Here is a 26,856-nt window from a genome sequence, read left to right as displayed (position 1 = left end):
GACCAGATACGGCGACGATTCCCGGTAGAAAACCAGGAGGAGGAAGGGTCAGAGGAGTCCCAAGGGAACAGCGGGGCAGTGAGGCCCATAGAGCAGGAGGGGGCAGCAGGAGAGGCAGAATCAGTAAATACAGAGAGGACCTGCGAGGCCGAAAGGACACCGGAGCCAGAACCACGACTGAGCGAGCCGGTTGCGCCAGACCAAACAGGCCCATCACAGCCAGCATCCTTGGAACACGAGCCAGAACCTGAACCCCGGACCAGGGAACACCCCAGGCCACAACGCACACGTAGGCCACCGGCGTACCTCGAGGACTATGAATGCGACCTCCCGGGCAGGACTGGAACTTAGAGGGGAGGGGTGTTATGTACTGAGTTGAATAGGATCCAAACTGCAGCAGTCTGATTGGTCCTAGAACAATAGGATCCAAATTGCAGCAGTCTGATTGGTCCTAGAACAATAGGATTCAGAATGCAGCAGTCTGATTGGTCCTAGAACAATGCAGCAATATGATTGGTTGGCAGGAACCACCCAATCATGCTCCAGATAGAAGTGGATCCACAACCTGATTGGCTTACAGTAGAATTCCAGAATTAGCCAATCATGTGCAGCCCATTGTGTAAATAATGTATATAAAGCAGATACTTTGAGGGGACATTCATTCATTCCTCCTCACCACTATGAGCTGAATAAAGAGCATGAAATCACTTTGCGACTCTGAGTATATTTCAATTCCCTTTGGGTTGGGCCTGCCAATGTCCTGCTCTGCTGCCCCCACTTGCACCCCTAGACTCCGACCTCACTTTCCGTTATGGTAGAGCTGCCTAACAATGGGGCTGGTTTTGCGGGCTGCACATTGTGTTGCTAATTTGCCCTCCTGTATCTGCCCTTGAATTGTTGGTAGCTTAAAATCTGCCTCCCAGCCCTGACTTACCCACAAGCATCCTTCAGCTTCATTCCTGAGCATCTCCAACCTGGAAAGCTCTGAAGATCAGGGATTGGCGTTGGTATTCCATTTGTTTTTAGGATTTAGGCAAACATTTAACAGAGAGATCTATGGATTTGGGTTGTGAGTCAATCTATGGAGGTGAGGACAGGGCCCTGAACAAGTGAGAGGGATTCAGCAAGCTGCACAACCTGGCTTTCCCATGGCGTTGTAGAGAAAAGGGGACAAGGAAAACTTGAAATCAAGAGGTAACAGCATGTTTACTTTTGTGGTGCTTGAGAACAGCATCACAATAGTGGCAAGATCTTTGTTTGGTTGCCTGTGGTGAGCTGTTGTGATCTCAAAAGGTTGCTCCTGCAGGGGGATGAAGCTGGACCAGGTTAGATTCCCTCTACTGCCACAACGCCTCTGAAGTCTTCCCCATATGCCAGGTCGAAGTCCAAGCAGTTGTTTTTAGCCAGGATGTTCTGAAAAGATCCACCACCACCTTTGACACAGCAGATCTTAGAGCTGTTGGCAGCTTCCTGGCAAAGGCTGCCTTGTGGAAGGCTCTGGCTGTCACGAAGCAGGAGTTTCTCTTGACCTGATGCTGTATTGGCTTTAGAGAGGCTCCTGCATCCCGGCCCTTCCATTTTCAGATTGTCAGGGAAGGAGAAGAAAACCAAGGTCATCACCACCACCACAGTAATTGAGCTTGGGGAAGCTCTGCTTCTTTTGCTGCTGTTGCTGCTTCTGCTGCACCCAATTTCTGGCCGTCCTCCTTCAATATCCTGCTTCAAGCTACCCCTAAGGAAAGGAAGGACCCAGGAAAGTAAGAACCGTCTTGCTGGACCATAGCAAGGTCACATTCACATTATACTTTTAAAGTAGTCTTATTCCACTTTAACAGTCAAGGCTTCCCCCAAAGATTCCTGTGAACCATAGTTTGTTACAGGTCCTGACTTCATTGACCTACAGTTCCCAGCACCCTTAACACACATCTCTTCCCAGGATTCTCCTTGTCTGTTAAAGTGGTGCTTTAAATGTATGGCGTGGGTTTCAGTGTGAGGAAAGGATGGAATAATCTGTTTAGTGTTTTCCAGTTTTAAGGTCTGCATGAAAATTCATACAGTTCCATGTACATTGCACCCAACTTGCATTTTTATAGGTTTAATCTATGCACACACACCCAAATCTCCTAATCTAATGAATTACAGTACATTATTTTCACTATTACAACAATTTTTGTGTGCAGCACCGCAGAATCCGAAGACAGCTGCATTTCAAATCACCTAGTGAACTGAAGTGCACATAAAGTAGGTTTGCATTTATTTGCAACACAAACCAAATTCCACAACTCCCCATCCCCACTAAGAAACTCATCCTTTCATAGAATCATTGAGTTGGAAGGGACCGCGAAGATCATCTAGTCGAACCCCCTGCAAGGCAGGAATTTTTGCCCTAGGTGGGGCTTGAACCCACAAGCCTGAGATTAAGAGTCTCATGCTCTACTGACTGAGCTATCCTTAACCCTTCTATGTGCTTTCACAGAGTGCTCTCTAGCTTACAAAAACTTACCTGTTAGTTTTGGAGATTTGGATTTCTTTGCACCTGCGTCCGTTCCAGGCACAGTATGGATCTCGCGCTGCAATGCAGTCGGTACAGCTTTTGTGAATGCCACAGTTGGCCATTGATATTTGAAGGACTCCTTTGGCATGCCCCACATGCAGCATTCCCTGACAATAAGCAAACAGAGATGTTCCATTACTATTTGGAACCCATTAAAGGATGACAGGCCGAAGGTCTGGTATATAATTAAGTTGTGGGAGTCATCGTAACAACAGGCACCAGGCTTTAAAAAGTCAAATCAAAATGTAGTTATATAAACATTTAACTACAAGCTACAGGGAGGCGTTTTGGCCCTGCCTGACAAAACATCAATGTGAGTTAGACAGAGGTGTGTGTTTGCAACTTCCAGCTTTCTGCTGTGGGAAATTGCTGCCTCCCACACGAATGGACCCCAGCCGTGCCAGTAACCCAGGGCTAATATGGGAGTAATTATATATATATATATAAAACTGTACTCGGCAGATGAAAGGATACATGGCTGTTTAACATGATGAGACTCGATCAGCCAGGGACTGAGGACTTTGAGAGTGTTTAAGATTGGGATGTGAAAAATATGAGAACAAGAAGAAAGCAGAAAATATAATTGTGTGAGATGATTGCTTCAGAAGTCCAGAATATGGGAAGTCCGTTTGAAATTTAATAATTAATAATTCGGATTGTAATTTGGTGTTGTTTTTTCTTGATTTGGATTATGACTGGATTTGATTTGTTATTAACTGGATGTTTTTAATGGAAAACTAATATTATTATTATTATTTTTAAAAGGCAGGTGTGTGTGTTTGGCAGCAGGGCAAGGAGTCGGGGCACCGTACTCTGCCCAACAAAACCCCAAACTCTCAATAATGTAACTAATACATACACGTAGACACACACACACACACACACACACACACTGCTCTTTTTCTAGGAAAAGAGGTGCCAGAACTTACCATGAACACATGCAGGTGAAGTCTCTTGACTGCTTGGGAATCAGCTGCCTAGGATTTCAGTCAGAAATCTTTTCCCAGTCCTAACTGGAGGTGGAGGTGCTGGAAACTGAACTTGGGGCCTTCTGCACATGAAGCATTGTGTCCATTCACCACAAATAAAGTACTTTCTACTCCCAATGGTTTTTGGATCAAAAACTGATATAAAGAGGAAGCTGCCTAATAATACCTCATCAAACCACTGGGCTCATCTAGCTCACTATTGCTCCCCCTGGCTGGCAGAAATTCTCCAGGGTCTCAGACAGGGGACATTGCCTGCCCTACTGGGAATTGAACCGAAAACCTTCTGTATGCAAAGCAGATGTTCTGCGGCTGAGCTACAGCCTTTTAAAAGCTCGCAGCTCCAGTCTCTAGCCAACAGAGCCTTCCTACCTCTTCAGGAGAAAGCAGCAGACTCCTGATCGCCTCTGGCCTCACAAACAGCAGGATCTCCTCAACAATGTATGCCTTGTTGCCAACGATCACTGCTTTGTGAATGATGCCCTGGTCTGTGGAAAGTAAGGGAAGATGCCGAGGTCTCAAATTAGATACGATGGTGGCGGAACAGTTTGTTGAAATACGGGCCTGCCCTCTTCAAATGTGTGGTGGGAGTCCAGTTATGAGAGCTAAGGAGACAAGCAGGTGAGGGAAGCTGAACTCCACTCTGCCTGCAGTTCATTCTCACTCCTGCTTTTGGAGGTTCACCTGTGGCAGGTGACAGGTAGTCAGCCTCTGAGATTTCTACTTTTTTAAATTTAAAAATTTGTGATCGATTCATTCCGCCTCATCAATCAATCAATCTATCGTTTTATTTGCATGCCTCTTTCCTAAGTTAAAACCATGCTCAAGGCGACTTATAATATATATAAAAATTACATAACGGCAAAACAGAACAAAAGTAGTCATGAACAAGAAACGAAACACCAAAGCACATGAGCAGATTTTACAATTGCCACATCAGTCATAAGATAAAAAAAAAGATACAACAACAGCAATAAACACGCCCCCCAATCCAAACAATTCCTAGCCTAATATATAGTTGGCTAAATGTCACGGCCCTCATTTTTACCCCTTATTGGGTCAAAAGAATAAATAGTTCACAAAGCTCAATAGTATTATTGTTATTATTATTATTAAAATTTCTGTACCACCCTTTATCCGAGGATTACAGGGCAGTTTGCAATATAAAAACACAAAAAAATTAACAAAAACAATAAAACCCAGCCCCAGTTTAAACAGCCATAGATTGTTTGATGAGCCAAAGGCCCAGGGAATGTTATTGACTGGTGCCAAAATATAGGTAACAAAGGGGCCAGGCGAGCCTCGCTGGGGAAAGCATCCTACAAATAACTCAATCTCTACTACTGGAGCATAAACGCATACCTGTCCCAAGAAACATCACATAGTAGGTCCTTCCCAAGGAGTTATGCAATTCGTGTACCGTAATCTGGGTGTATTTCACATTTGGCTGCACCAGTAGAGGTCGATTATCGATTGGCTGAATTTTTTCATCCATCACATAGTGCTGTCTCATGAAGCTGTGGGTGTTGTGTGAAGTGGGGGTGATGGAACACTGCAGGGATAATGTGAAAAGAGCTGGAGGTCAGTCCAGCATCCTGTTCTCACAGTGGTCAGCCAGAAGCTTTGGGAAGCCTGCAAGGAGGACCTGAGTTCAACAAAACTCTCTCCCCTTAGTTGAAATTCCAAGCAACTAATATTTAGAGGCACGATGCTTCCAACAATGGAAATAGGACACAGACACTATGAAGAAAAAAACCCTGCCTTATACTGAAGGAGACCAAGATGATAAGGGTCTGGAAGCCAAGCCTTATGAGGAACGGTTGAAGGAGCTGGGTATATTTAGCCTGGAAAAGAGGAGACTGAGAGGAGATATGATAGCCATCTTCAAATATCTCAAGGGCTGCCCCACTGAAGATGGTGCAAGCTTGTTTTCTACTGCTCTGGAAGGTAACTCAAACCAATAGCTTCAAGTTACAAGAAAGTAGATTCCGACTAAACACCAGGACAAACTTTCTGACAATGAGCAGTTCAACGGTGGAACAGACTTGTACTCTCTTTCACTGGAGGTTTTTAATCAGAGGTTGGATGTCTGTCTTTAGTTGAGATTCCTGCATTGCAGGGGGTTGGACTAGATGGACCTTGGGGTCCCTTCCAACTCTAAGATTCTATTATTCTACTTTTCCTCCACTGTTTCCAGGCACAGGCCATGCTTTAAAGCTCCATGTCTGAGCACCCTTTTCTTTGCTCCGTAGCTTTCCTCCCCAAAACCCGCTCTTTAAAGCTCAACTGGAGTAAACGGCAATCCACAAAACCCCAAATAGACGTTTGCTCCAATTGAGCGCTAAAGAGCGGGTTTTTGCAGGGAAAGCTCCGGGGCAAAAACACCACCACCAACGCTTGGATACTGAACTTTTAAGTGCGGACCTTTGCCAGGAAAGAGCAGAGCAAAAGATAAGTGTGGATAAGCCGAGTCAGATCATTGGTCCTTCTAGCTCTCTACTGGAAAATCCTATACCAGATTGGTGCCCTCCAGAACATGCTGTACTCCAACCCCCGTCAGACCCAGCCAGCATGGCCCATGGTCAGGGATGTTGGATGTTGTGCAATAGTTCTCAGGGAGGCGTCTTTCCCAGCGCTGCCCAGAGATGCCAGGGATGGAGCCTGGGACCATTTGAGAGCCAAAACAGGTACTCTACTACCAAGTTACCAGAATAACAAGAGACAGTGCTTTTTTCAGGGGGTACCTCAAGGGGACACAGTACTGGAACCTCTTTTTTGTTGTTAAAAAGTGTGGGACGTATCTTCACTGTAGCAGTCAAATACTGTACAACGTTTGCTGTTTCCTAGAGTGGACACACAGGGGAATGTTGCTGCAGACAGGGAGAACTTCCTGTCATACATGCTCTGGACCACGCTCCCCCTGTGTGTGACCAGGTAGATGGGCATGACCCTAGCAGACCCTATAAAAGGGCTAGTCACAAAGCCATCTTCCTTTCGTTGGCTCTTTTGCTGCTTTTTTACCATCTTCTGCTGGCTCATCCTTACAGAGGATGGAAGCCACAAGGTAGGAAGTCTGAGGCCTAGCTCAGACTTCCTTGCTCTACAACTGTAACTGCAACTGCAAGATAAAGCCTGCCTTCAGGACAAAACTGTGAACTGAATGTAAGTAAACTTTACCAATACTTTTAAAAGAAGACTGTCTCGTCATTATTGTTTTTAAGAGGGAACTAAAGGGGAAACAATCCAATCTGGACAAGCCAGACTGGATTGTTGAACTTATATGATTCTAGGGAATCCATCAACCTGCTTCCAATAAGGGATAGTGCTCTGCTGCTAGCTCACTAGTATGAGTGAGGAGGGATAATATTTAATCAGTATATCCTCTGCTACTATCCACAACATTTCCACAAAAAGTGTGGCACCTATTGCAACAACTTCATGGTGAGTACTGGCACCTATTTTTCTAGGAAAAAAACACTGATAAGAGGACTTTGAAAACACCCATTCTACTCCAGAAAAACAACAGCTCCAAAACTGGGGAGAAAGGAGGAGAATTTTGTAAGCATTCCCCACCAGAAGCTCATGTTCACCTGGTCCCTGCTCACACTCTTCTAAGAGGGCTTGAAGCGATACTCACACTGCCAGGGCGAGGGTCTGGGACCTCCCCCTCATAAGACATCCATTGGGAAAAGCTGTTTTGCTCTTTGAATTTCCCATCATCAAAGACTTTGTTGATAGCAGCAAGGCTGAAGGCACAGACTGCCGAGCTCCAGAGATCTCCCACTTTCCTGCAAAGAGATGGGCAAGTCAGCTGCACCACTAGAATGAAAAGGCACTCTGCAAATGCTCAGAGGCACTTATCTTCATTACTGTTTAGTGTGCTGTGGGACCAAAGAATGGATTCCAAGATAGGGATGGATGAATCTGATGTTGCTTTCTCACTTTTCCAGTGTGAAAATCAGCTTGTCACCTTGTTGCAATGTGTGTGTCAGAAACCACATGTATGTCCAGCTCTCACATGTATTCATACATACACTACCAAGCACTGGTGCCAACTATAGGGCACCCACAATGCAGGGCTCTGAAACTTCCGGTTTCCAGGTCAAGAAAAGTTCATAAAGGGGATCTCTTTTCATATGAAGTTATGCCAACCTTTACTCATGCCACAATCTACGGTAATAAACCACAGAAAAAGTTCAGATTGACACACAGCTATTGACAATGTCCATATCTGTTTGTGAATTTTTCGAAGAAGTCCACATAAAAAATTGTCTGTAATTAGTACATATTTCCCCAAAGAGATGCATTTTCTTTCTTTGCAAGAGATTTTCACCTGTTATGATTCTTTTTGTACATTACTTTCATAAATTTAGGCATCTAGGCACACTTCCCCAACATGGGCATTTCCCCACACTTTCCCCCCTTTTTCTTTTGAACTGCATTGCAAAATTCAGAGCAGTGCAGATTTCAAAGGATAGTTGTATTCCAGTTCACCTGCTGTTCAGGGAAGTGCAGATTAGGCAGGTTTCTGTTAAACAGGGGACGTGAGCCAGATCTCTTCTCCATCCTTATTTTGAGCAGCTACGGCACAAAATAGACCTGGGTACAATGAGTTGTCGCAGCCTTACCACTGAGGAGTGAAGACAGCGTAGAGAACTGTGTCGCCTCCATGATGTGGAAGGGCAAATATGTGCTGAATGACACTGTAAGGTAACTGCCCCTCTGGGGTGCAGGAGAGAGTAGCTTTTACAAATGTCGTCCATTTCTTCTGCAGCAACTTTTCTCCTCCAGCATCATTCTGAAGAGGATGGAAAAGCAAGACCATTGAGAAACCAGTCATCTCTTATTTCTTCCCCTGGCCCCTCCTGATCTCCTCCCTCCCTCCCACTGCCCTCATGCCCTTTTGTTGTTGCAGCATCTTCATTTCTGATGTCCAGTTTATCTGTGAGACTTAACCCCTTTCTCTTTGTTGGCCTTCGGGTGGAAGACAGGGGCAACCTTTTAAGGAACAGGCCCTGGGATTCTCTTATGGCTCTTTGGGTAATCACGATTGCGGTTTTTCCTCTATTAATCCTGCTATTGTTCTTGCTTTCTTTGTGCTTGACTGTTTTCATAGAATCACAGAATGGTAGAGATCCTGGGAAGGGAAGGAGCTGGTGCCATCACCACCCTCCAGTCTCTAGCCCATTCTTCCCAACTCTAGTTATGCCTCTCTGCGGTGTTGTACCTTGTGGACAACCCTGTGATATGAGAATAACATGCTGTTTGAAGAAGTCTTCTCATTTATTGGGCCCTGAATCTACTTCAGGGGGGTGGCCCTCAAATTTGTAGCAGTATGAAAGAGGAAAAATTGAGTCTATCCACCACTGCAGCCTTACTGTTGCCTTTTCTTCTAAATGAAAAAGTCCCCCCAAATGCTTGGTCTTTCCATTATATTAGCATAATTAAAATTAAATTCTGGCTCTATTTCCTTCCTGGGAAGCTGTCTTTCCCAATTCCAGATATGCCAGGACAAGAGGCAAGGGACAGCCACTCTGCACTTGCTCACATCTTACTCCTCTAGACATTCAAGGGTTAAAAAAAGAGGCCAAGCAAGTCCCAGCTCAAATGTGCCCTTGATTTTGGAGGCAGCTCACCTTGCAAATGCGCGCCACCCTCGAAACAACCACCTTTTCCAAGTAGTTGAATTCCTTTGCTGTTTCCGAAAAGAAGAAATAGATTTTCTGATCATCTGGGGCAATTGGGATGTTGATGGAGGCCACAAACGTTGCATCAGCTGCAGAGGGAAGCCACAAAAAGACCAGACATGAGATGCCCTTCACCCTCTCAGTTCATGACCCCACTGGCGTGAATTCCAAAGGGAATGCTGGTTGTTGAGGAGATGCATCTTCTCCAGGCACCAACCTGTTAACTGTCAGGAGCCAGCCAGCAGTAAATCACACTGTGCAAGTTGGTGTTAACTCTTTATTAGCAAAAACAGGATCTGTACAGAAGTGTCAGGCCTAATGAGCACAACAACCCATCTCTGCTAAGTATTGGCCCCATGAAGCAGTAGCTGAGACTGAAAGCTCTCACCTCCCCACAGCTGTCTAAGTCCCTTCATCTCCAGGGTTTAGTCCAGGCAATCAGAGACTCTCCTTCACACTTTTCAAGTTTCTTCAGGTTCTGGGAGACAAGTGGGGAGGGGAGCTTGTTGCAGCAGAAGGGGGAGACATCCATGGCCCTTCAGCAGCTGGACTCATCTCTGCCTCTTGGCTCCCCCCTGCCCTGCTTCATCTTCTGCCTCTATTCTGGACTTCTCTCTGTTACAGATTCTTCCCGCTCACTAAGCCCTGTTGCCTCCTCAGCTTCCGACACCTCCTCTTCCCAGTTTTCTCTCTGTGAGCACTCATCTTTGTCCTACCACAACTCCCCGGGCTCTGAGCCGTTTTTCCTTGGTGGTTCCCCAGCTGGTTCCTCCCTCCATTCCTCTGCGTCCGACCAATCCATTAACGTATCAGCTGCCCAGGTGACCAGGCAGTGGTGGGCAGTGGGAGTCACTGGACTCTATTTGGATGATTAAGAAACTTTCCACTCCCTCAGTGCCCCAAACCTGCTCTTACATTCCATCCACTGCTCTGTCTTCAAAATTGTCTTGCTGCCCAGGGTACGAGTGATGACAGGGTCTATCCCTTGAAAGTCATTCTTGGTAGCTGCATAAAGTTCACCATCTGCAGAGTAAAGACAGGAAAGAAGATGGTTCTTACCCAGGAACAGTTCCTGCTTTCTGGATTTCTGGTAATACACTGCCCCCATTTTTACCCTGGAGATGCTTGGCTATAGATCTTGGCAGCGAGCGTGCTTTTCTCACCTTGATCAGCTCTCTCCCCAGGACCACTACACAGATATGGCTCATCCCATTTTGCCACCAGAGGCAAAACGAGAAAGCGTGCCCTGCATATGCCGTGTGCGGCTGCAGCGAGATCTCAAAGGGCTCTCATAAGATTTTATGATGCTCTTGTGAGATCTCTTCCTAGAAGGTGCTGCAGCTGCTTCTCTAGTGGAGACAATAGTGTGTTTGTGTGTGTGTTCTGAGGAAGGCCACCCTTGGATTCCACTGCCTGAGGGGGCTGCCTCAGACTGCCTCATGGATGGGCTGGTCCCGATCCTACAAGTTGTATCTCAAAATGGGCATCTTGTCTTCAGTGCATATCCATGTGAAAGGCACCTGCATGGATCTGTGCAATACACAGCATGCCACTTCACACACTGTTGTTGTTGTTGTTGCTGCTGCTGCTGCTATTTCTATACTGCTTTATATTTTAAAGAGAGAGAAAATCTCAGCGTGGTTGACTACACATCATAATATCAAATGAAACAATCCAGAATAAAACAAATTCAAGCTTCAAGGAAAATATTTCAAATTTTTCTCTGTTATTTTGCTTTCCCCATATTTATTTACCTACTTGATTTATATAGCTGCCCCATTGCAGAAGTGCTCTAGGAAGCCAGTGTGGTGCAATGGTTAGTGTTGGGGCTGGTCATATATTTAAATAAGAACACATACCCTTCTAGCATTCAAATAGGCAGGAGACAGTCCAGGGGTTTCCCTCAGAAGGATGCTCTCCAGATGTTGAAGACTACAACTCCCACCTGCCCCAGCCAACACAGATGATTTGTAGTCCAAAAACACCAGAAGGGTGCTCAGTTGTGGGAGGCTGGAAGAGAGCCTTTGCAATGAGTCATGGGGGCAGGAAAGTGGCTCAGGAGGGGGCATTAGGGGGTGCTGCAAACATTCAATATCAAAGGAAGTGAATCCCTTCCTTTTCCAGATGGCTCACCAATGAGAATTGCTGTGTTCTTATAATTGTTAGTATAGGGGGCGACACCTTTCCCATCCAGGAGGCGTTGTTTGCCGTCTGCATCAGTCACCACAGCAAATGTTTGTAGGTCCTAGCAAGACAGGAAAAGGAAAGGGAAGAGACAAAAAGGAACAGAATGTATGGGATGGTGTGCTTCAGAAACCAAGCGTCCCGATTGTTGCTGAATTTGGGATATGTCATTTCCTGCTAATATCACTATGCATAATTATATCTGTTGCATTTTGAGCACGGGTCTTCTCTTCCTCCAAGGAGTTCAGGGTGCTATATGTTGGTCCCTTGCTTTGTTCTTCTCCTTCCAACAATTTCATGGTTAGGTCAAGAGGGAGTGCTCAACTGGTTCAAAGATGTTCAGTAAGTTTTGTGGCTGGATGAGGCTCAAACCCAGCTCTTCCCAACCAAGGCCGAATCCTTTAGCCACATGGGCTCTATGTTTGGAAGATGGTGAGACTGAACTCTGACTAAACTCTGACTGTTATTCCCCTATTACAGATGGGGGAGATGAGGTGTGAGCAAGAATGGCTTGCTTAAGGTTTGTCTAGCAACTTCATGGTGAAGCAAGATTTGGACCAGGGATGTCTGGTCTTATGGCTCAGCCTCTCAGTCCCTAGGCTACTCTAGTTTCAGGGGTGGGGGAGAATGGTGGGAGGAAGCCAAGATGGCGCCGAGGCAACTCACGCTCTCCGGCGCTCACTTTTATTCTTTTAAAACCTTATCTTAAATGGCCTCCGGATGCCAATCTCTAACAAACCGAAAACATTTTAAAGACTCTGAGCACTTTTATAATTCCTGTTGGCTCTGCGAGCTTCGTCTTGTCCCGGCCTGCTCCCTCCCTCCTTGTCAGCTGCCCAGTCGGGGATGCCGGAGAGGGGAGAGCACTGCTGCCTGTACTGGGAGCGGAGAGAGAGGAGGCCTGGGGGCGGAACTGTGGGCTGCTTGCCCGACCGGCGGTGCCTGGAGAAGGAGGGTAAGGAGAGACACGACTGTGAGCCCTGCTTTGAGACTGGCCCATAGACACCCAGCTCTGAATACAGAGAAAGATAAAGCTTGGAGATTTGGGGGTTAACTGAACTGACTGACCTCCGCCCAGCTGGGGGGTTGTGTGAACTAGCTGGGGACAGCATTCCTGCTTGGCAGCTGAAGAGGAAGTGCAGTAGCTGGAAAGACTCTTCATTTTAACAAACTGTTCTGAGGAGACCAGCATTTATACTCTCAGAGTCTCCTGGTGAAGGCATCCTGAGTTTTTTTACAGGAAGTTTTTAATCTGCACAGTGATTCTGCAGCAGTGTGTCGGATGGGACCCTCTGGAGGTTTGGAAAACCGGCTTCGGCAGGATATCGTTCTGTGCCCTGCCTGATGTGGTGGGCCTCTGGGGGACTGCTCGGAGGGAGTCAGTGAATCAGCCCGCGGAGGGTTTCCCTTCTGGGGCTCTTGGATATCCTTCGTTCTGTATAGGGCGGTGGGAGATGGCCTCTAAAGACTAACCTGGGGCCGGAATACAAGGTTATCATAGCTGTACATGCGCTATAGCCAAACCCCACTATTATCCTTTTCCAGCTGCACATAAATTGCCTAAATAAGGCAATTTTAATTTTAATGTAATTTTTAGCCGTTTTATTACTGCTGTCCCTTTGGCAGCATTGTTTTATTATTATTATATTCTGACTAGGTTGCTGCATTTGTGAAACAGCGCTGGTCGCATGACTGAGGTGAAAACTACAGGCTTAGGACAATCGCCAAGATCTAAAAGCAGAGAACTCAAAATAGAGAAATATACTGAGGCTGCTGACGAGCACATCAGGCAGCTGCTGCAGAGAGCAGGTGGGAATATAGATTGATATCCCCCCTTGCCCCCCAATTTAAGGCAGTCGTACCTGGGGTAAACTGCCCTCTCTTTATATCAAGACAACTTTTACCATGGTTTTTACTAGAAGAACATATAAGGAGTTGGGTATACTGCCTGACTCGGCAATCAGCCTCCCGGGCCCTGGTAAAAGACAAAGCAAAATCACAAATTACTTTCCTAAGATGGAGGAGGGTAAGAGTCCACAAAAAGAGTTAATTCTTGATGAAGTAATACCCCCCTCTCTTTCTGTTCTTGATTGGACGTCTTATTCTAAAGAGATATATCAAGATACTGGAAACATTAACTCCCCATGCAGCCTAGCGCAAGAACTAGCTTTAGCCGAGGAACTTCAGGAGGGAAACACCTCTATTACTAAGGAACAGCTGCCCACGGAAGAAATTACATCAACCCATCAAAACCAGATACCTATTCCAAAATACTCTCAAACAGAATTGAGTGACGGCCGTCCTTTGGATTATTCCCTAGCAATAAGTTCTGATCTAGCCAACATAAAAAATTATTTAACAATAACAAATGGGCTACTGCTGACGTTAGTAGAAAATTTCACACCTCAATTAAAAGAGATAAAATTAAATGATTTGCCCCAAGAACATAAAACCGTTGAGCTAGTGGGGACGAACAAACCAGTAATAAATAAGAATCTGCAAAGACACAACTCAAGGGTAAAAGTGAAGAAAAGTAAAAATATCAAAACAACAAGGAAAGTCAAGTATACCCGCAGTAATCGAAACATACATTGGCAGAAATTGTTTAAACTTCTGCCCTCGGCCCCAAATAAATCGACCACACGGAGCAGTAAAAAGAAGGGTAAAAAGAGGGGAACAAAGATAGTCACACAGCAACCGGCTAAGGAGGACTCGCCAAGGCTGACTCCAGTAGCAAGTGAGAAGGCAGAAGTAACAATTCAGTCCCTGGATAACCAACTATTTAACAAACCTGATGCTGCGGAAGTAGAGGCCTCTACCTTTGAAGGCAATAAAATACTTAGCAAATCGAACAGCGGGGAAGAGGAAGCGCTTAGTAGAGATGATACCCCCCTTCAGACCTGGCAAGCTTCCAGACAGGAAAGAGATTGGAATTTGATCCTAAATCCCCAAAAATTGGTTCTCACGAACTTCCTGAAGCCTAAGGGCTTCCTTACAGGGAAACAGCGAATAATGAACTTTGTATCTAGCCTAAATGACATACTGCCAGGAATGGTTAATTTTAATGACATCACCTCGGTGGAATATCTACATTATGATGGTCACTCAGTGAGAGCACTGACCACTTTTAAGGATCAGAACCTGGCCAAGTTTATTCTTAGGTCAAGACCTGCCTTCTTAAAAGCACGGATAACAATACTTAGGCTCTTTGAAAATAAGGCTCCTTTGAGCCCCCTTTTGAAAACTAAGCAGGCAAATCTTAGAAAGGGGAAACAACTCTCAAAATTCTGGCCTGACAAACAGAATCCGCAATGCCTTGTGAGCAAAGGTGAGGATTTCTTTACTATGGAAGAAAATATCCTAATTGACCAATTCTGGATGTTCCCACCATTAATACAAACTGACATCTTGGGAAGACTAGACAAGCTAAGAGATAAGCTGTCTGAGAGAGCTTCAGGCAACGAGGTTATTAAGGGGGACCAAAAAAAGACCACAACAGGTAACCTTCAGATTAAAGAGGAGATTAACTTTCCACCAAGAGAGAATGTGCCACCCTTCAAGGAGAGCACTCCATCACCCCCCCGAAGGAGAAATATCCCTAAGGTGACTCCACCAGACGTATGGGACAAAATGAGATACCTAGATGAAACAGAACTGGGCCAAAATCAGGCCGCAACAGAATATCCACAGAAGGAATTTATAATAATAATAATAATAATTTTTTATTTATACCCCGCCCTCCCCAGCCAAGGCCGGGCTCAGAGCAGCTTACAAGCAATAATAAAAACAAGATGAATGATTACAAACTTAAAAACAAAAATAAAACACAACAATTAAAATAATGGAACATTAAAATATTAAAATATTATGCATAATAAAGATCCGGTGTTCACAAACGTGAGCACTTTGCATCCACCTACTGAAATCATAGAGCGGCTGGATAGCCCGCCATACAAAAACGATAGGCGACGGATACATAGAGCGACAAACCCTAAAAGTACGTTAGCTAATAATTGACAAAGACTCGACTGTGATAAAGCCAATCTTAAATTTCTATCATGGAACATTGCTGGTTGGCTCAACAAGGCGACTGACCAATCATTTGTCAATTTTATTCAAGATCATGATATAGTCTTCCTGCAAGAGACATGGCTAACAGGGGACTTAGATGTAAATGGTTTTGCCTCATTTTCGCTCGCAGGTTCACCAAGCAACAAAGGGGGACGAGTTAAGGGAGGGCTAGGCATTCTAATATCCACAAAGTTGAGAGCATCTTTCGTCGAGCTGGAGCCTCTGAGCAGTGTGGCCATGGCATTATTAATGAAATGCAGATATTGCACACTTCTATTGATTAATATATATGCCCCTCCCCAAAGAGGCAAGCAGCTTATCAAAAATATCTGGCATAGGCTAGAATCATATGTCGATGAGCTAATGAATCAAACTCCTGCTGCGGCAGTGCTGCTGGCTGGGGATTTAAATGCCAGAATTGGCCAATCAGACGAAGCGTTATATGGTCACTTCCATGATGTACCTCCCATTTCTGAAGAAGCCCATTCTATTCCCCCAAGGCTCTCAAAAGACAAGGGCTGCAATTACGCAGGCCTATGCCTTCTACGTTTTTCCAACAATCTGGATCTGACTGTATTAAATGGTCGTGTCGACAGAGAACCCAGTGGGGAATTTACATTTATATCCAACATGGGAGCCTCCACTATCGACTACGTCCTGGTGTCATCTAACCTTTTGAGCAGAGCACGGGAATGTAAAGTGGTGGAGAGGGTTGACAGCGACCATCTACCGCTCTGTTTAACACTGGATGTAAGAAAAGATTTATTTTGCTCTGATAAACTTGTACCCCCATGTTTCGAAAACATGGAGCTAAGATACTCACGTATCAAATGGTCCAGCAAACTGAGTGATGAAATATCGGAAAGACTTCACTCAGATACTTTTCTTGCTAGAAAGGAGAACTTTGTTAATTCCCCAACTCCTGAGGCTAGATTAGACATGTTCCGAGAACTGATTTCGTCCCTACAACCTTATCTGACCAACAAAAAAACGCCACGGCAATCTCTACACTCTAATAAATCCAAACCTTGGTTTGACCAAGAATGCATGGCTATGAAACGCCTCCTGCTGGATAAGTACAGGAACTATAGAGCAGCAAACTTACCTTCGCTTCCATTAGACTGGTTTGAGTTAAAACGCAGTTATAAAGCTTTGATTAACAAGAAAAAGCTCCAGGCACAAAGGGAGGAATGGCAGTGCCTAGTGGAGGCCTCCCGAAGGAAAGATTCTGCCACGTTTTGGAAAACAATTGCAAAAAGCTGGAGAAACTCCCCAATTGAAATCGAATACTCTATACCAGCTGGAGCATGGGAGGCCTACTTCCTCTCATTATATTCATCAAATCAACTGGTCCCAGCTCTGCTTCCTGCTTCAAGTGAATTTGGCAAGGAATGGCCCCCTGTGACCACAGAAGAAATTACTGGCCTTATTCAATCTCTTAAATCAGGGAAAGCCCCGGGTGCTGATAATATTCCACCAGAAATTCTTAAGGCAAATGTTGAATGGTGGGCCCCTGTGCTAGCCGCCTTGTTCACTAGTATAAATCAAGCGGCTATTATCCCCGAGGACTGGGGTTTAGCCATCATCATTCCAATATTCAAGAAAGGAAAAAGAACTGAGCCAGCTAACTACAGACCAATCAGTCTATTAAGTATTATTAGTAAACTGTACGCTGCTCATTTATGTGATAAATTAGTGGAGTGGATGGAAAGAGAGCATATTCTATCAGAAGCTCAAGCTGGCTTTAGAGCAAAGCGTTCAACTATAGACCAGGCCCTTATCCTTCAACACCTGGCAGATAAATACTCTAGAAAAGGGGGGTCTTTATATGCAGCTTTCGTCGATTTTAAATCGGCTTTTGATCTAATACCAAGGGATAGACTCTGGGAAAAGCTTGGCGCTACAAACATAGATAAACGCTTATTACGCCTTATTCGTGGTCTATACGAAAACACCAGGGTGAGGGTAAGATGCGATCGGTCAGGCCAACTAAGTAAAGAAATTCAAACGCACTATGGGGTTAAACAAGGATGTGTCCTCGCGCCAACACTATTTAATTTCTACATCAACTCTCTAGCAGTAAATATGGCGAAAGAAAATGCCCACCCTCCCAAACTGGCAGGTTTGCCCATCCCGGTGCTTCTGTATGCGGACGACGCAGTCCTACTCTCCTTTTCCTGCGTTGGCTTGAGGAAGCTTTTGAGATCACTTGCTGACTATTGTCAAGAGGAACAACTATCAATAAATTACAGCAAATCTAAAATCATGGTGTTTAAAAAAAAGAAGAAGGAAACACAAATGGAGAATAAGTGGTCAACCTATTGACCAGGTAGCAACTTTCAAATACCTGGGAATAACTTTTCAGGAAAGGGTCTCGTGGCACCAACAGATGAAAAACGCCATTGCCAACGCAGGAAGGGCCAACAAAGCCCTTACAAGATTTTTTCACGGGAAAGGGGGTAAATACGTTCCGGCAGCCTCCCAGGTTTTTGCTGCAAAAATACTCCCACAACTCACTTATGGATCCCAGGTTTGCAGTTTTAAAAATTTTGCGCCTATGGAGGCATTTCAAACAAAATTCTATCGGTGTCTATTGGGGATCCCCCCCTGTGTATCTAATATAGCTGTCCGCTTAGAAGTTGGACAACCACCCGTTAACACACGGTTGTGGAGTCTAAAGATACACTATTGGTTAAAACTTAATTTTTCCCCGGCCGGTTTGGCTCCTTTAACACTCTTAGACACCTTTCATTCTACCTGGAAAGCTTCCCTGTTTGAAAAGATAAGAAGTTTAGGATTCTCCCCGCAGATCTTGATAGCGGCAGGATATGAGAGAGCCAAAAGTCAAGTGCTTCAACGCATTAGGAACATAGAGTTGCAATGTCATATGGGCAAAATGGATAAACATGCCACAATTAGAGACTTTGGGAGAGGGTTTTCACCTGCAAATTATCTGGCTAATTTACAAATACCTAAGTACAGACACTCCTTTACCCTGGCCAGATTCAACGTTCTGCCCTCTGCCCTGCTGCTAGGCAGATATGAGGGCAAACCATATGAGTCACGTGTTTGCCCATGTGGCTCATCGGAAGTGGAAACAAGTCTGCATGTATTGCTGCACTGTAGTTACTATGAGGATTTACGCCTGACCTTTATTGCCCCAGTTCTACAAAAGCTTAAAAATGAACCAGAACTCCAACGTATGAGAGCCTTGGTAGAAGATAAGGTTCCTGAAATTACGATCAACGTTGCCAAATTCTGTGTAGCCGCTATTAGGCGTAGGAAACAAGAGCTTTCCAATGTCAATATGCAGGTGAAGGCAAATACTTAATTTTATTTATGCTGTCTAATTTTAAATTGCTGTTATGGCCTAATCTGTATTGAAATTGTCCTTTGTCCTTTGTTTTTTCCCGGTGTTATGCTTCGCTGACTAGCTGTACGAGTTAATCTGGTCTGTGACCGTTCAATAAAATTTGATTTGATTCAGGGGTGGGTAGGTGGCATAAAGAGTCAACTTCATGGCCTGCCTGGTGTTTTTACATGGGTAGAATGTGAGCTTTTATTTAAAATGCATCTATGGGTTATTTGTGGGGCATAGGAATTTGTTCATCCCCCCCCCACCCAAAATATAGTCCAGCCCACCACATGGTCTGAGGGACGGTGGACCAGCCCATGGCTGAAAAAGGTTGCTGACCCCTGATATAACCACTGAACAGGACCAGTCACACTGAAGGCCCTTGTCATCCCCCCATCTCTCTCCCCCAGGAACTCACAATGTAAGCACAGGTGGGTTTGAAAGCATATGTCCCGCAGATGTAAAGGTGTGTGTCGTTCAGTTGCACCAGGACATGGATAAAATTCAAGCATTCCATCTGTGGGGAAGAAGAGGGGGAAATCAGGATTCAACTTCCAGATAACATTTCTATCCCAGAGGAGGCTTCCACTGGCAGGTTGTTAAAAAGCATGAAAAGCCAGCCCCTTTCCTGCTCTGCAAGCTCAAAAGGGATCTTGAAGGTTTCAAGGGATGGTGGATCTATTTATTTAGTCATAGAATCATGAAGCAGCAGTGCAGCTAGAAGATTTTAGAGCTTGGATGTAATAGCATTAGGTTAGTACTGCTCCACTTCAGAACGTGACAAGACAGCCTCTCCTGCTCATGCTGCTGAGGCAACTGCCGGGTGGGGTGTCCTGTGGCTGCAGGAGGGCTGCGCAGGAGGTGGGCTGAAGAGGAGGAGAATGGTGAATGGTGCACTCCTGGGAGACCAGATTTGCCAACTATCCCAGCTGCCGCCCTGAGGCACCCAGACCCATGAGTGGGCCAGCCCCACACACCACATTCTTAGGTTGTAAATCTTCCTTTATCCGCTACCCCTCACCCCATTACCTCCTGTTTGCCTTTGAGTTTACAGATGTCCTTTATCTCCCTCGTGGGGGCCCAGCGTACCTATTACAGGAAAAGTGGAAGAAGGGAGCTTTAGAGAAAGATAACAACAACAAGGCTTGTTGCCAAGAGTGCAAATGCTCAGCCTTAAGCTAACACATCTGGGATTTTTAAAAAAAATAATACTGTTTCAATGTTGTGTTTATGTATACCGCTTCGAGTTCTCTTGAAAAAAAATAATTAAGTGATTTAGAAATGCTGTTAAATAAGCCAATACATAAATAAAGACTGCCTCTATTTACCAGCAACAGTCTCTGTATTTGAATAAAACGCTAACTAAGTTGACAGAAATGGCAAACTGTGGGGCTGAGCCTTCTGTCTGCATGCAATAGGGATGGATGCAGCCATCTATTTTGCTTTCACCCCGTTTCTTACTTTTCTAGTCTTAAGTTCAATTCTCCACATTTCTGTATTGATTCGTGCTTTATTTTTCTGAAGTCCTCACAAATAATGCCTGCGTTTTAGCGCAAGTTTCTCCTAATGCACACATTGTTGTGGGCAGTTTTGCCTAATGTAATACATTTTGTATGTTTACATACACACAGACACACACACACACACACACACACACACACACATATACACATACACATACACATACATTTTGCAAACAGTTCTCCTCATTGACACTTTTTGGCTGCAGAACTACATTCTGAAATTCAGAAAAGCGTGCGTTTTGAATAATAGTTGTGCTTCAGTTTGTGCCTTGTTTGGGGCAAGGTGTCAGTTGAGTGGGTTCACGTTAAACTGTGAACTCAATTTCTTCCCCATCCTTGCCTTTGCTCTTTCTCTCTTCTCCCCTCTATGATAAATTTGGATATTCCCTGGTGTGACCACACCACAAATTTTTTTATTGCACATCATAAAAGTAAAGGTACCCCTGCCCGTACGGGCCAGTCTTGACAGACTCTGGGGTTGTGCGCCCATCTCACTTAAGAGGCCAGGGGCCAGCGCTGTCCGGAGACACTTCCGGGTCACGTGGCCAGCGTGACGAAGCTGCTCTGGCCAGAGCCAGAGCCAGAGCCGCACACGGAAACGCAATTTACCTTCCCGCCGGTGAGCGGTCCCTATTTATCTACTTGCACCCGGAGGTGCTTTCAAACTGCTAGGTTGGCAGGCGCTGGGACCGAGCAGCGGGAGCGCACCCCGCCGCAGGGATTCGAACCGCCGACCTTTCAATCGGCAAGTCCTAGGTGCTGAGGCTTTAACCCACAGCGCCACCTGCGTCCCCTATTGCACATCATACCAGGACTATAAACCAACTACAAGCTGTGGTTTCTTTCACACCCGGTTTGGATGGCAAGCACACAAGCCACAGTTTCCTGGTTGGGGTGTCTAACAGCAAACAATGGTTTGGCCAGGGTGAGGACTGAAGCGCAAAGAACTCCAGTGCACAAGTAGGAAAGCTTTTCAGAAAAGGCTTCCCAACATCTCTCCAAAAAGTGGTGGGTGGGGGAAGACAAGGGCTGTCATCTAGAGGAGGGCTAACCAGAAGACCACCCCAAGTCTTCCCCCCGCACTTCTTATTCTGACTTGCCGTTTCTTACTCACCATGCCCTTTTGGTTGTTGATTTTAGCTCTGGCAGTGTCAAGAGCGACAACGGTGTCTCTGGCTCCCACATAGAGAGTTTTCCTATCTGTGCTCAGGACAAAAGTGGCACAATTTGTAACTCCCTTTTGGTGGTATTGTGCAATAATTGGCCGAGGGTTCCCTGAGGAAGGGAAAAGATGTTAGGTACATTTTCAGCAAGCAATGCCAACTGACCAGGGGGTGGGAGGTAGATAACCTGGCCTGCTTTTAACCAGAGAGCCACACATTTTGGATGGACTGGGTAGCCAGTTCTGGTTTTCAGTGGCTAGTGGAGCTCAGCCTTCTAGCTTCCCGGTCCCCAGAGGCGAAGTCAGGGTGTGCCTTTTGTTCCTTGATGCTGAAGGTGTCTTACATTGGGTGGTCTACAGGGGTGGGTGATATATCAATATATCATCCAAAAATGGTCTGAAGTCCATATCAAGATATCGGTTTCATAATTTTTGACCTGGCTATATATTGTGAATCATGGTGCTTGCGTGTGTGTGTGTGCTATACCAAAATCGCAATGTGAGATAAACTTTGAAGCCAGCCAGTGCCTTTACATAGCTCTGTCCTTATTTCAGGCATCGTGATATATCGATACATCACAATGTTTAGCTGGTGATATATATCGAGATGTTGAAAACCACATATTGCTCAGCCCTGGTGGTATATATGTGCATATGCTGCCCCAAACATGGACAGTGTACTCGGTGCAAGACATAGCCTGGTGCCATTTTGAAAGAAGCACCTTGAAACCTGGCAGTTAGAGGGGCATGTGCCACCCTCAGGCGCTGGCTTTGTTAGGGCAGCGTTTGTGGAACTGAGTCACCACCTTTGGAGCATGCACTTTAGCAATGACTTCCTAGGATTGTTCATCTGGTCCACAGCCCTTGCAGTCAGTGAGATATTGCCGCTTTCCAGGACAATGTCAAGAGTCCAAGTTCTGGGCCACCTCGAACTCCTCCTTTCCATCCACCAATACTGGTGCTGGCATCAGACTGGGAACCCCATATGGATGCTTGGGGCTACGGAGGCCTCAGAGGGGGCGATGAAATAATGGGTGGACTTGGCAAGCAAGGAAGGAAGAATGGAGGTGAGATTGGAAAGTCGCAAGGTGGATCTTGAGCATTCAACTTGCAGCTAGGTACTGTGGAGGGAAGATAATGGGTGGTAACAGTGCAGGTGCAGTTCCAAAGTGCAGGTGCTGTGTTGGTGTTTGTAGCTAGCAAAAAAAAAAGGGGGGGTGTTTCCTGCTGAACAATCAAGTTGCTATAAGCAAATTCCACCAGGGGGAGCAATGAGACCCATTTGCTTTGTTGGCAGTTTATACAACAGCATGTTGATACGTGTTATGAGGTTTGTTGGGGGGTGGCGGCGGTGTCAATCTGAATGATGCCCTGGGTTACCTTTGAAGTAACAGGTTTGGTAAGGTTGCCCTATTTTAAAAAGTAAAAACCAGGACACTCCAAAAGTTGTTCGACTGACTTGCCCAAGATCCAGGACAAAGCACCGCCTTTCGGAAATTTGCCCTGGACATCAAGTCTGCCTTTGAAATCCCAGTAATGTCCGGGGAGATTCAGAAATAGGGCAGTCCTAGGTTTGAAATCTCGCTCATCTCCTTCCAGGTACCCTTTAATGTCTCCCCCAGGGGGCAGCTTCTGCCTCTGTCCTCCTGTGAGTTACTCACTTATCTGGATGTGTTGCCTCGGCATCAGATCCGTGGCCAGAGCGGTGGCAAATGTCAGGAGGAACCCGAAGAGGCGTAAAGACTGTTTGGGGTTCATGGTTGTCAATCAGCAGGTGGTCGCTGGGATCTCTGCAAGCAGGAGAAAGGCAGCTAACTTGGTAGCTGTCAAGAAATTCAGAAGAAAATAAGGAAGTCACCTCTAAAAAGGTAGCAATGTGTTGCTACACTTCTGAGGCCTAAGGGTTCCTTATGGCTAAGCGGGCCTTTCATCAGCTTCATCTGCTGCACCAGCTTGACACATATTTGGATTAGGCTATCCTGGATGGCACTGTGATCTAAACCACAGAGACTAGGGCTTGCTAATCAGGTCAGCAGTTCGAATCCCCGCAATAGGGTGAGCTCCCATTGCTCGGTCCCTGCTCCTGCCCACCTAGCAGTTCGAAAGCACATCAAAGTGCAAGTAGATAAATAGGTACTGCTCCAGCAGGAAGGTAAACGGCATTTCTGTGCGCTGCTCTGGTTCGCCAGAAGCGGCTTGGTCATGCTGGCCACATGACCCAGAAGCTGTTTGTGGACAAACGCTGGCTCCCTCAGCCTATGGAGCGAGATGAGCGCCGCAACCCCCAAGTTATCTGTGACTGGACCTAACGGTCAGGGGTACCTTTACCTTTTACCTTTATCCTGCCACTATAATCTAAGGGTTAGTGATCCTGAGACTGGACTACTGCAGTGTGTTCTATGTGGAGCTCCCCTTGGAGCTTGGTCTGGAAACTCTGCAATCCCACACTTTCCAGTGCATTTTTCAATCACTTTCTTTATTGCAAAAAGTGATTTTGTTGTTTAAGAGTTCCAAACCTTCCTTAATTGTGAAAGCTGAATCTGCCTGAATGTGATTGAATCCCACATGGAAATAGCAATATGCTGGAAGCAACGGTGGAAACTCACTGACAAACGAGTGTCTAATGCTCAAATTTCTCAGAGTGTCGATGCTGAAGGCATACGTGCCAACATCCTCAGAGCCCTAGAGAGAATTCAGGAAGATGAATCTCAAATGTCAGGTGCAAAGATCCTGAGGGACATAAAGCACAGTTTGGAGGCTGGTATTTTGTGTGAAGTCTGGAATGATATACTTGAGCCATTCAACAGCTGCAAACTAAGAGGGCAAAGTGCTCAAGCAGAGCTTTTCATGGCCGTAAACCTACCGAGAAGTCTTGGAAATGTTCTTCAAGAAATATGGGGCTATTGCTACAAGACTGCAAAGACTCCTAACGAAAAGTACAAATCAGCAAAAGACAGAAAGCCTGACGCGACTATGCTGCTGCCTATTGCCTACGGATTCAGTGACAAGGTTGTCTTCAGATCAAACAGTAACAAAAAAACCAAGGCAAAATACAAGAAAAAGAAAATTAGGGCAAAGAACCGCTCCCCTAACAGCTAGTGAAAATCAGGCAAAATATACACCAAACAAAAATGCTAGTCCCTAGAAGCATTTAGAAAGAGAGGTAAGCAGGTGAGAATCATTTTCCAGCCAGACATTCCAATGATTAAATACACTATTTTATAAAAACCCAAAATATGGGATGGGCCAGGCATGGCACCTGAGAGTGCAATGGGTGCCACACTGCAGATCCTAGGAATGCCCTATGGAATCTTAAAGACAACCAGTTCATGGCAGCAGGATTTGTGGTTCCTATGTAGGCCTCTCCTAGGTTTCCAACTCTTTTCTATGAGAAGCTCAAAAAAACCCTCTCGATTTATAAGCCTCTCAGATGCCACCCACAGGACTCAGGAGGGGGGGATTTAGTAGAGTGGATGCATATGAGACCCCTGGACAATGTTACTGAGACTCATAATTTTGCTTTGCCAACCAGAACGAGTTCTCAAAGTGGAGAGAACTAGCAAGACCACCATCTACCAGAAGGAATAATAAATCAGCAGTTAAGTGCACAGAACAGGGAACACTTACAAGGAAGGTAAATTGATATGGAAATGGATTTTGGGGGGGGGCGGGAACCTGTATTCCTGCAGGAGGAGAAATCCTCCTTATCCCAAACATGGTGTCTGATGGAGGCCAGGAGAATTTCCAGAGTGAATCTAGAACCTGATGTTTTGGGGGAATAAATGGAAGTCTCTGGAATAAATGTAAAGATTCCTGTCCCCTGCTCATCCTTTAAATATCAGTTCTCCAGGCCCCCACATCCCCTTTGCCTATCCTCCCCAGGTTCAATTGCTCTTTGCGCAGTTAGGCCATATTCCTCCTCACCACTATGAGCTGAATAAAGAGAATGAAATCCACTCTCAGCTCAGAGTATATTTCAGGCCACAAGGTCTTCTCCTTCACCAGCACTTACCCTTCCCCCAGGCTCATGTTTCTTGTTCTGACCTCTCTCAGCCAGCCCCCAACCCTTTGGTGCTCAGCTTGTCTGTGACATCAAACAATGGCAGCCAATAGCATCAGAACTTAGGAGAAACAATGATTTTTTCCTTTTTGAATGGTTGCTAATCACCCTGGTTCAAATGGAACCCTTTCCTATAAGATAATTGCGAATTCAAACATCCGTATAAACTGGCGGCCCTGGATGTGCATGGGCTTCTACATTTGTATTCGAAATCGAATCAAACCAGGTATTTAAAAAAGTGATCTCTAGTGCAGTGACTTCTGTATACATTAAAGAGCAATTTGCCAAGTTTTTGGTACGCTAACAATCCCAATTAGCTAGATCTTCCAAAAATAGGCTACTGAGGCCCAGGCTGTCGTTAGGAGATGTGAAATAAGTTCTTTATTTTTCAATTCCCTATCAGTGTCCACTCATAAAGTTGAAAGAGCTAAAGAAGAAGGTGGATAGGCTGCCTCCTTTGTTTTTATATGAAAACCCGTTGTCCATAGCTCTTTAATCTCACCACAAACGCTTCTGCTAAGGGGAGAAACAAATGACAAATGCTTTTTTTAAAAAAAAATCAAAGGTTTTTTTTTTTACCACACACACATACCTCCAAAGACTATTAGAAAAAAAACCAAGCTGAGCAACCTGATATTGCAGATATTTGGCCTGTTTTAAAAGGACCGAGATAATTGATTGGATTTTAAAACAAAATGGATCAGGCGGCAAGTGTCCCTTTGATTAAGCACACTAAAGTTTTAAATAAAATTGTGATGGGCTGTGGTGGGAGATCACATTGAGGGGCACCATGGTGCTCTGGGCCTCAAGTGAGGCCTGGCCAGAAGGGACTTGAGAGAATTGTTGTTGAGGTAGTGAGAAACACGGCTTCCTCCCCTGCGTGAACTTTCCAGAATTGAGGTGGGTGCCATTGCCATTATAAAAAGAACAAGGGAGGTGTTCATGGGGAGCTCCAGCACCTCTTTTTCTAGAAAAATAGCTCAGGTGAGAGATGTCTTTGGAGGTGAGCTTGTTCATCATTGTGTAGCAGCACTGCCCTGAGATCAGGGTGAAGGTATTGACCAAGAAGCCCTGGCAGAGCCCAACTGCCCCTTCACCTTGCAATTTGAGGCCTTCCTCGCAGACCCTGAGAAGGAGAAGCCTAAAATTGCACACCACACCTGATATCTAGCAAGCTTAGTGGCTGCAGGTAGTGGAGGGTGGGGGGAGGACTAAGGGTTTAGCTATGCTTTAATGCTCAGGGTCCAAGCTTTCCTCCCCTCTTTTTTGACTTG

At 45.4% G+C, this 26,856-nt stretch overlaps 1 protein-coding gene across 8 annotated transcripts; it reads right to left on the bottom strand.

The window, feature by feature from the left end:
* Positions 1-1,187: 1,187 nt before the first annotated feature.
* On the bottom strand, positions 1,188-25,591 carry LOC310833988 (semaphorin-4A-like). Of its 8 annotated transcripts, none has more exons than XM_083717242.1 (15): positions 25,535-25,587; positions 24,129-24,204; positions 23,184-23,345; positions 21,475-21,635; positions 19,867-19,926; positions 19,256-19,354; positions 11,361-11,472; positions 10,143-10,250; positions 9,177-9,316; positions 8,169-8,338; positions 7,178-7,328; positions 4,903-5,092; positions 3,913-4,028; positions 2,504-2,661; positions 1,188-1,732 (listed from the first exon to the last, which is right to left on the bottom strand). In XM_083717242.1, the coding sequence occupies exons 3-15, from the start codon at positions 23,278-23,280 to the stop codon at positions 1,327-1,329; spliced, it is 1,968 nt and encodes a 655-aa protein (XP_083573368.1). In that variant the 5' UTR covers positions 23,281-23,345; positions 24,129-24,204; positions 25,535-25,587; the 3' UTR covers positions 1,188-1,326. The 8 variants fall into 8 exon arrangements, with proteins under 8 accessions (XP_083573368.1, XP_083573370.1, XP_083573372.1 ...); XM_083717244.1 differs by having other exon boundaries at positions 23,184-23,312; positions 25,535-25,574; XM_083717246.1 differs by having other exon boundaries at positions 23,184-23,312; positions 24,039-24,204; positions 25,535-25,558.
* Between the last annotated feature and the right edge of the window lie 1,265 nt (positions 25,592-26,856).

This window comes from Podarcis gaigeae (assembly GCF_964106915.1).
Source record: "Podarcis gaigeae genome assembly, chromosome: 16".
Lineage (NCBI taxonomy): Eukaryota > Metazoa > Chordata > Lepidosauria > Squamata > Lacertidae > Podarcis > Podarcis gaigeae.
The sequence above is the reverse complement of the archived record's forward strand: the minus strand, read 5'-3'. Positions and strand labels throughout refer to the sequence as shown.

Excerpts from the sequence above, each read along its gene's own strand:
- LOC310833988 (XM_083717245.1), bottom strand. The coding sequence starts at position 23,280 with ATGAACCCCAAACAGTCTTTACGCCTCTTCGGGTTCCTCCTGACATTT. Across the intron at positions 11,473-19,255 it reads AACCCACCTGTGCTTACATT|GACCTACAAACATTTGCTGT; the intron begins GTGAGTTCCTGG and ends CTGTCTTGCTAG. Across the intron at positions 4,029-4,902 it reads TGTGATGTTTCTTGGGACAG|ACCAGGGCATCATTCACAAA; the intron begins GTATGCGTTTAT and ends TACTTTCCACAG.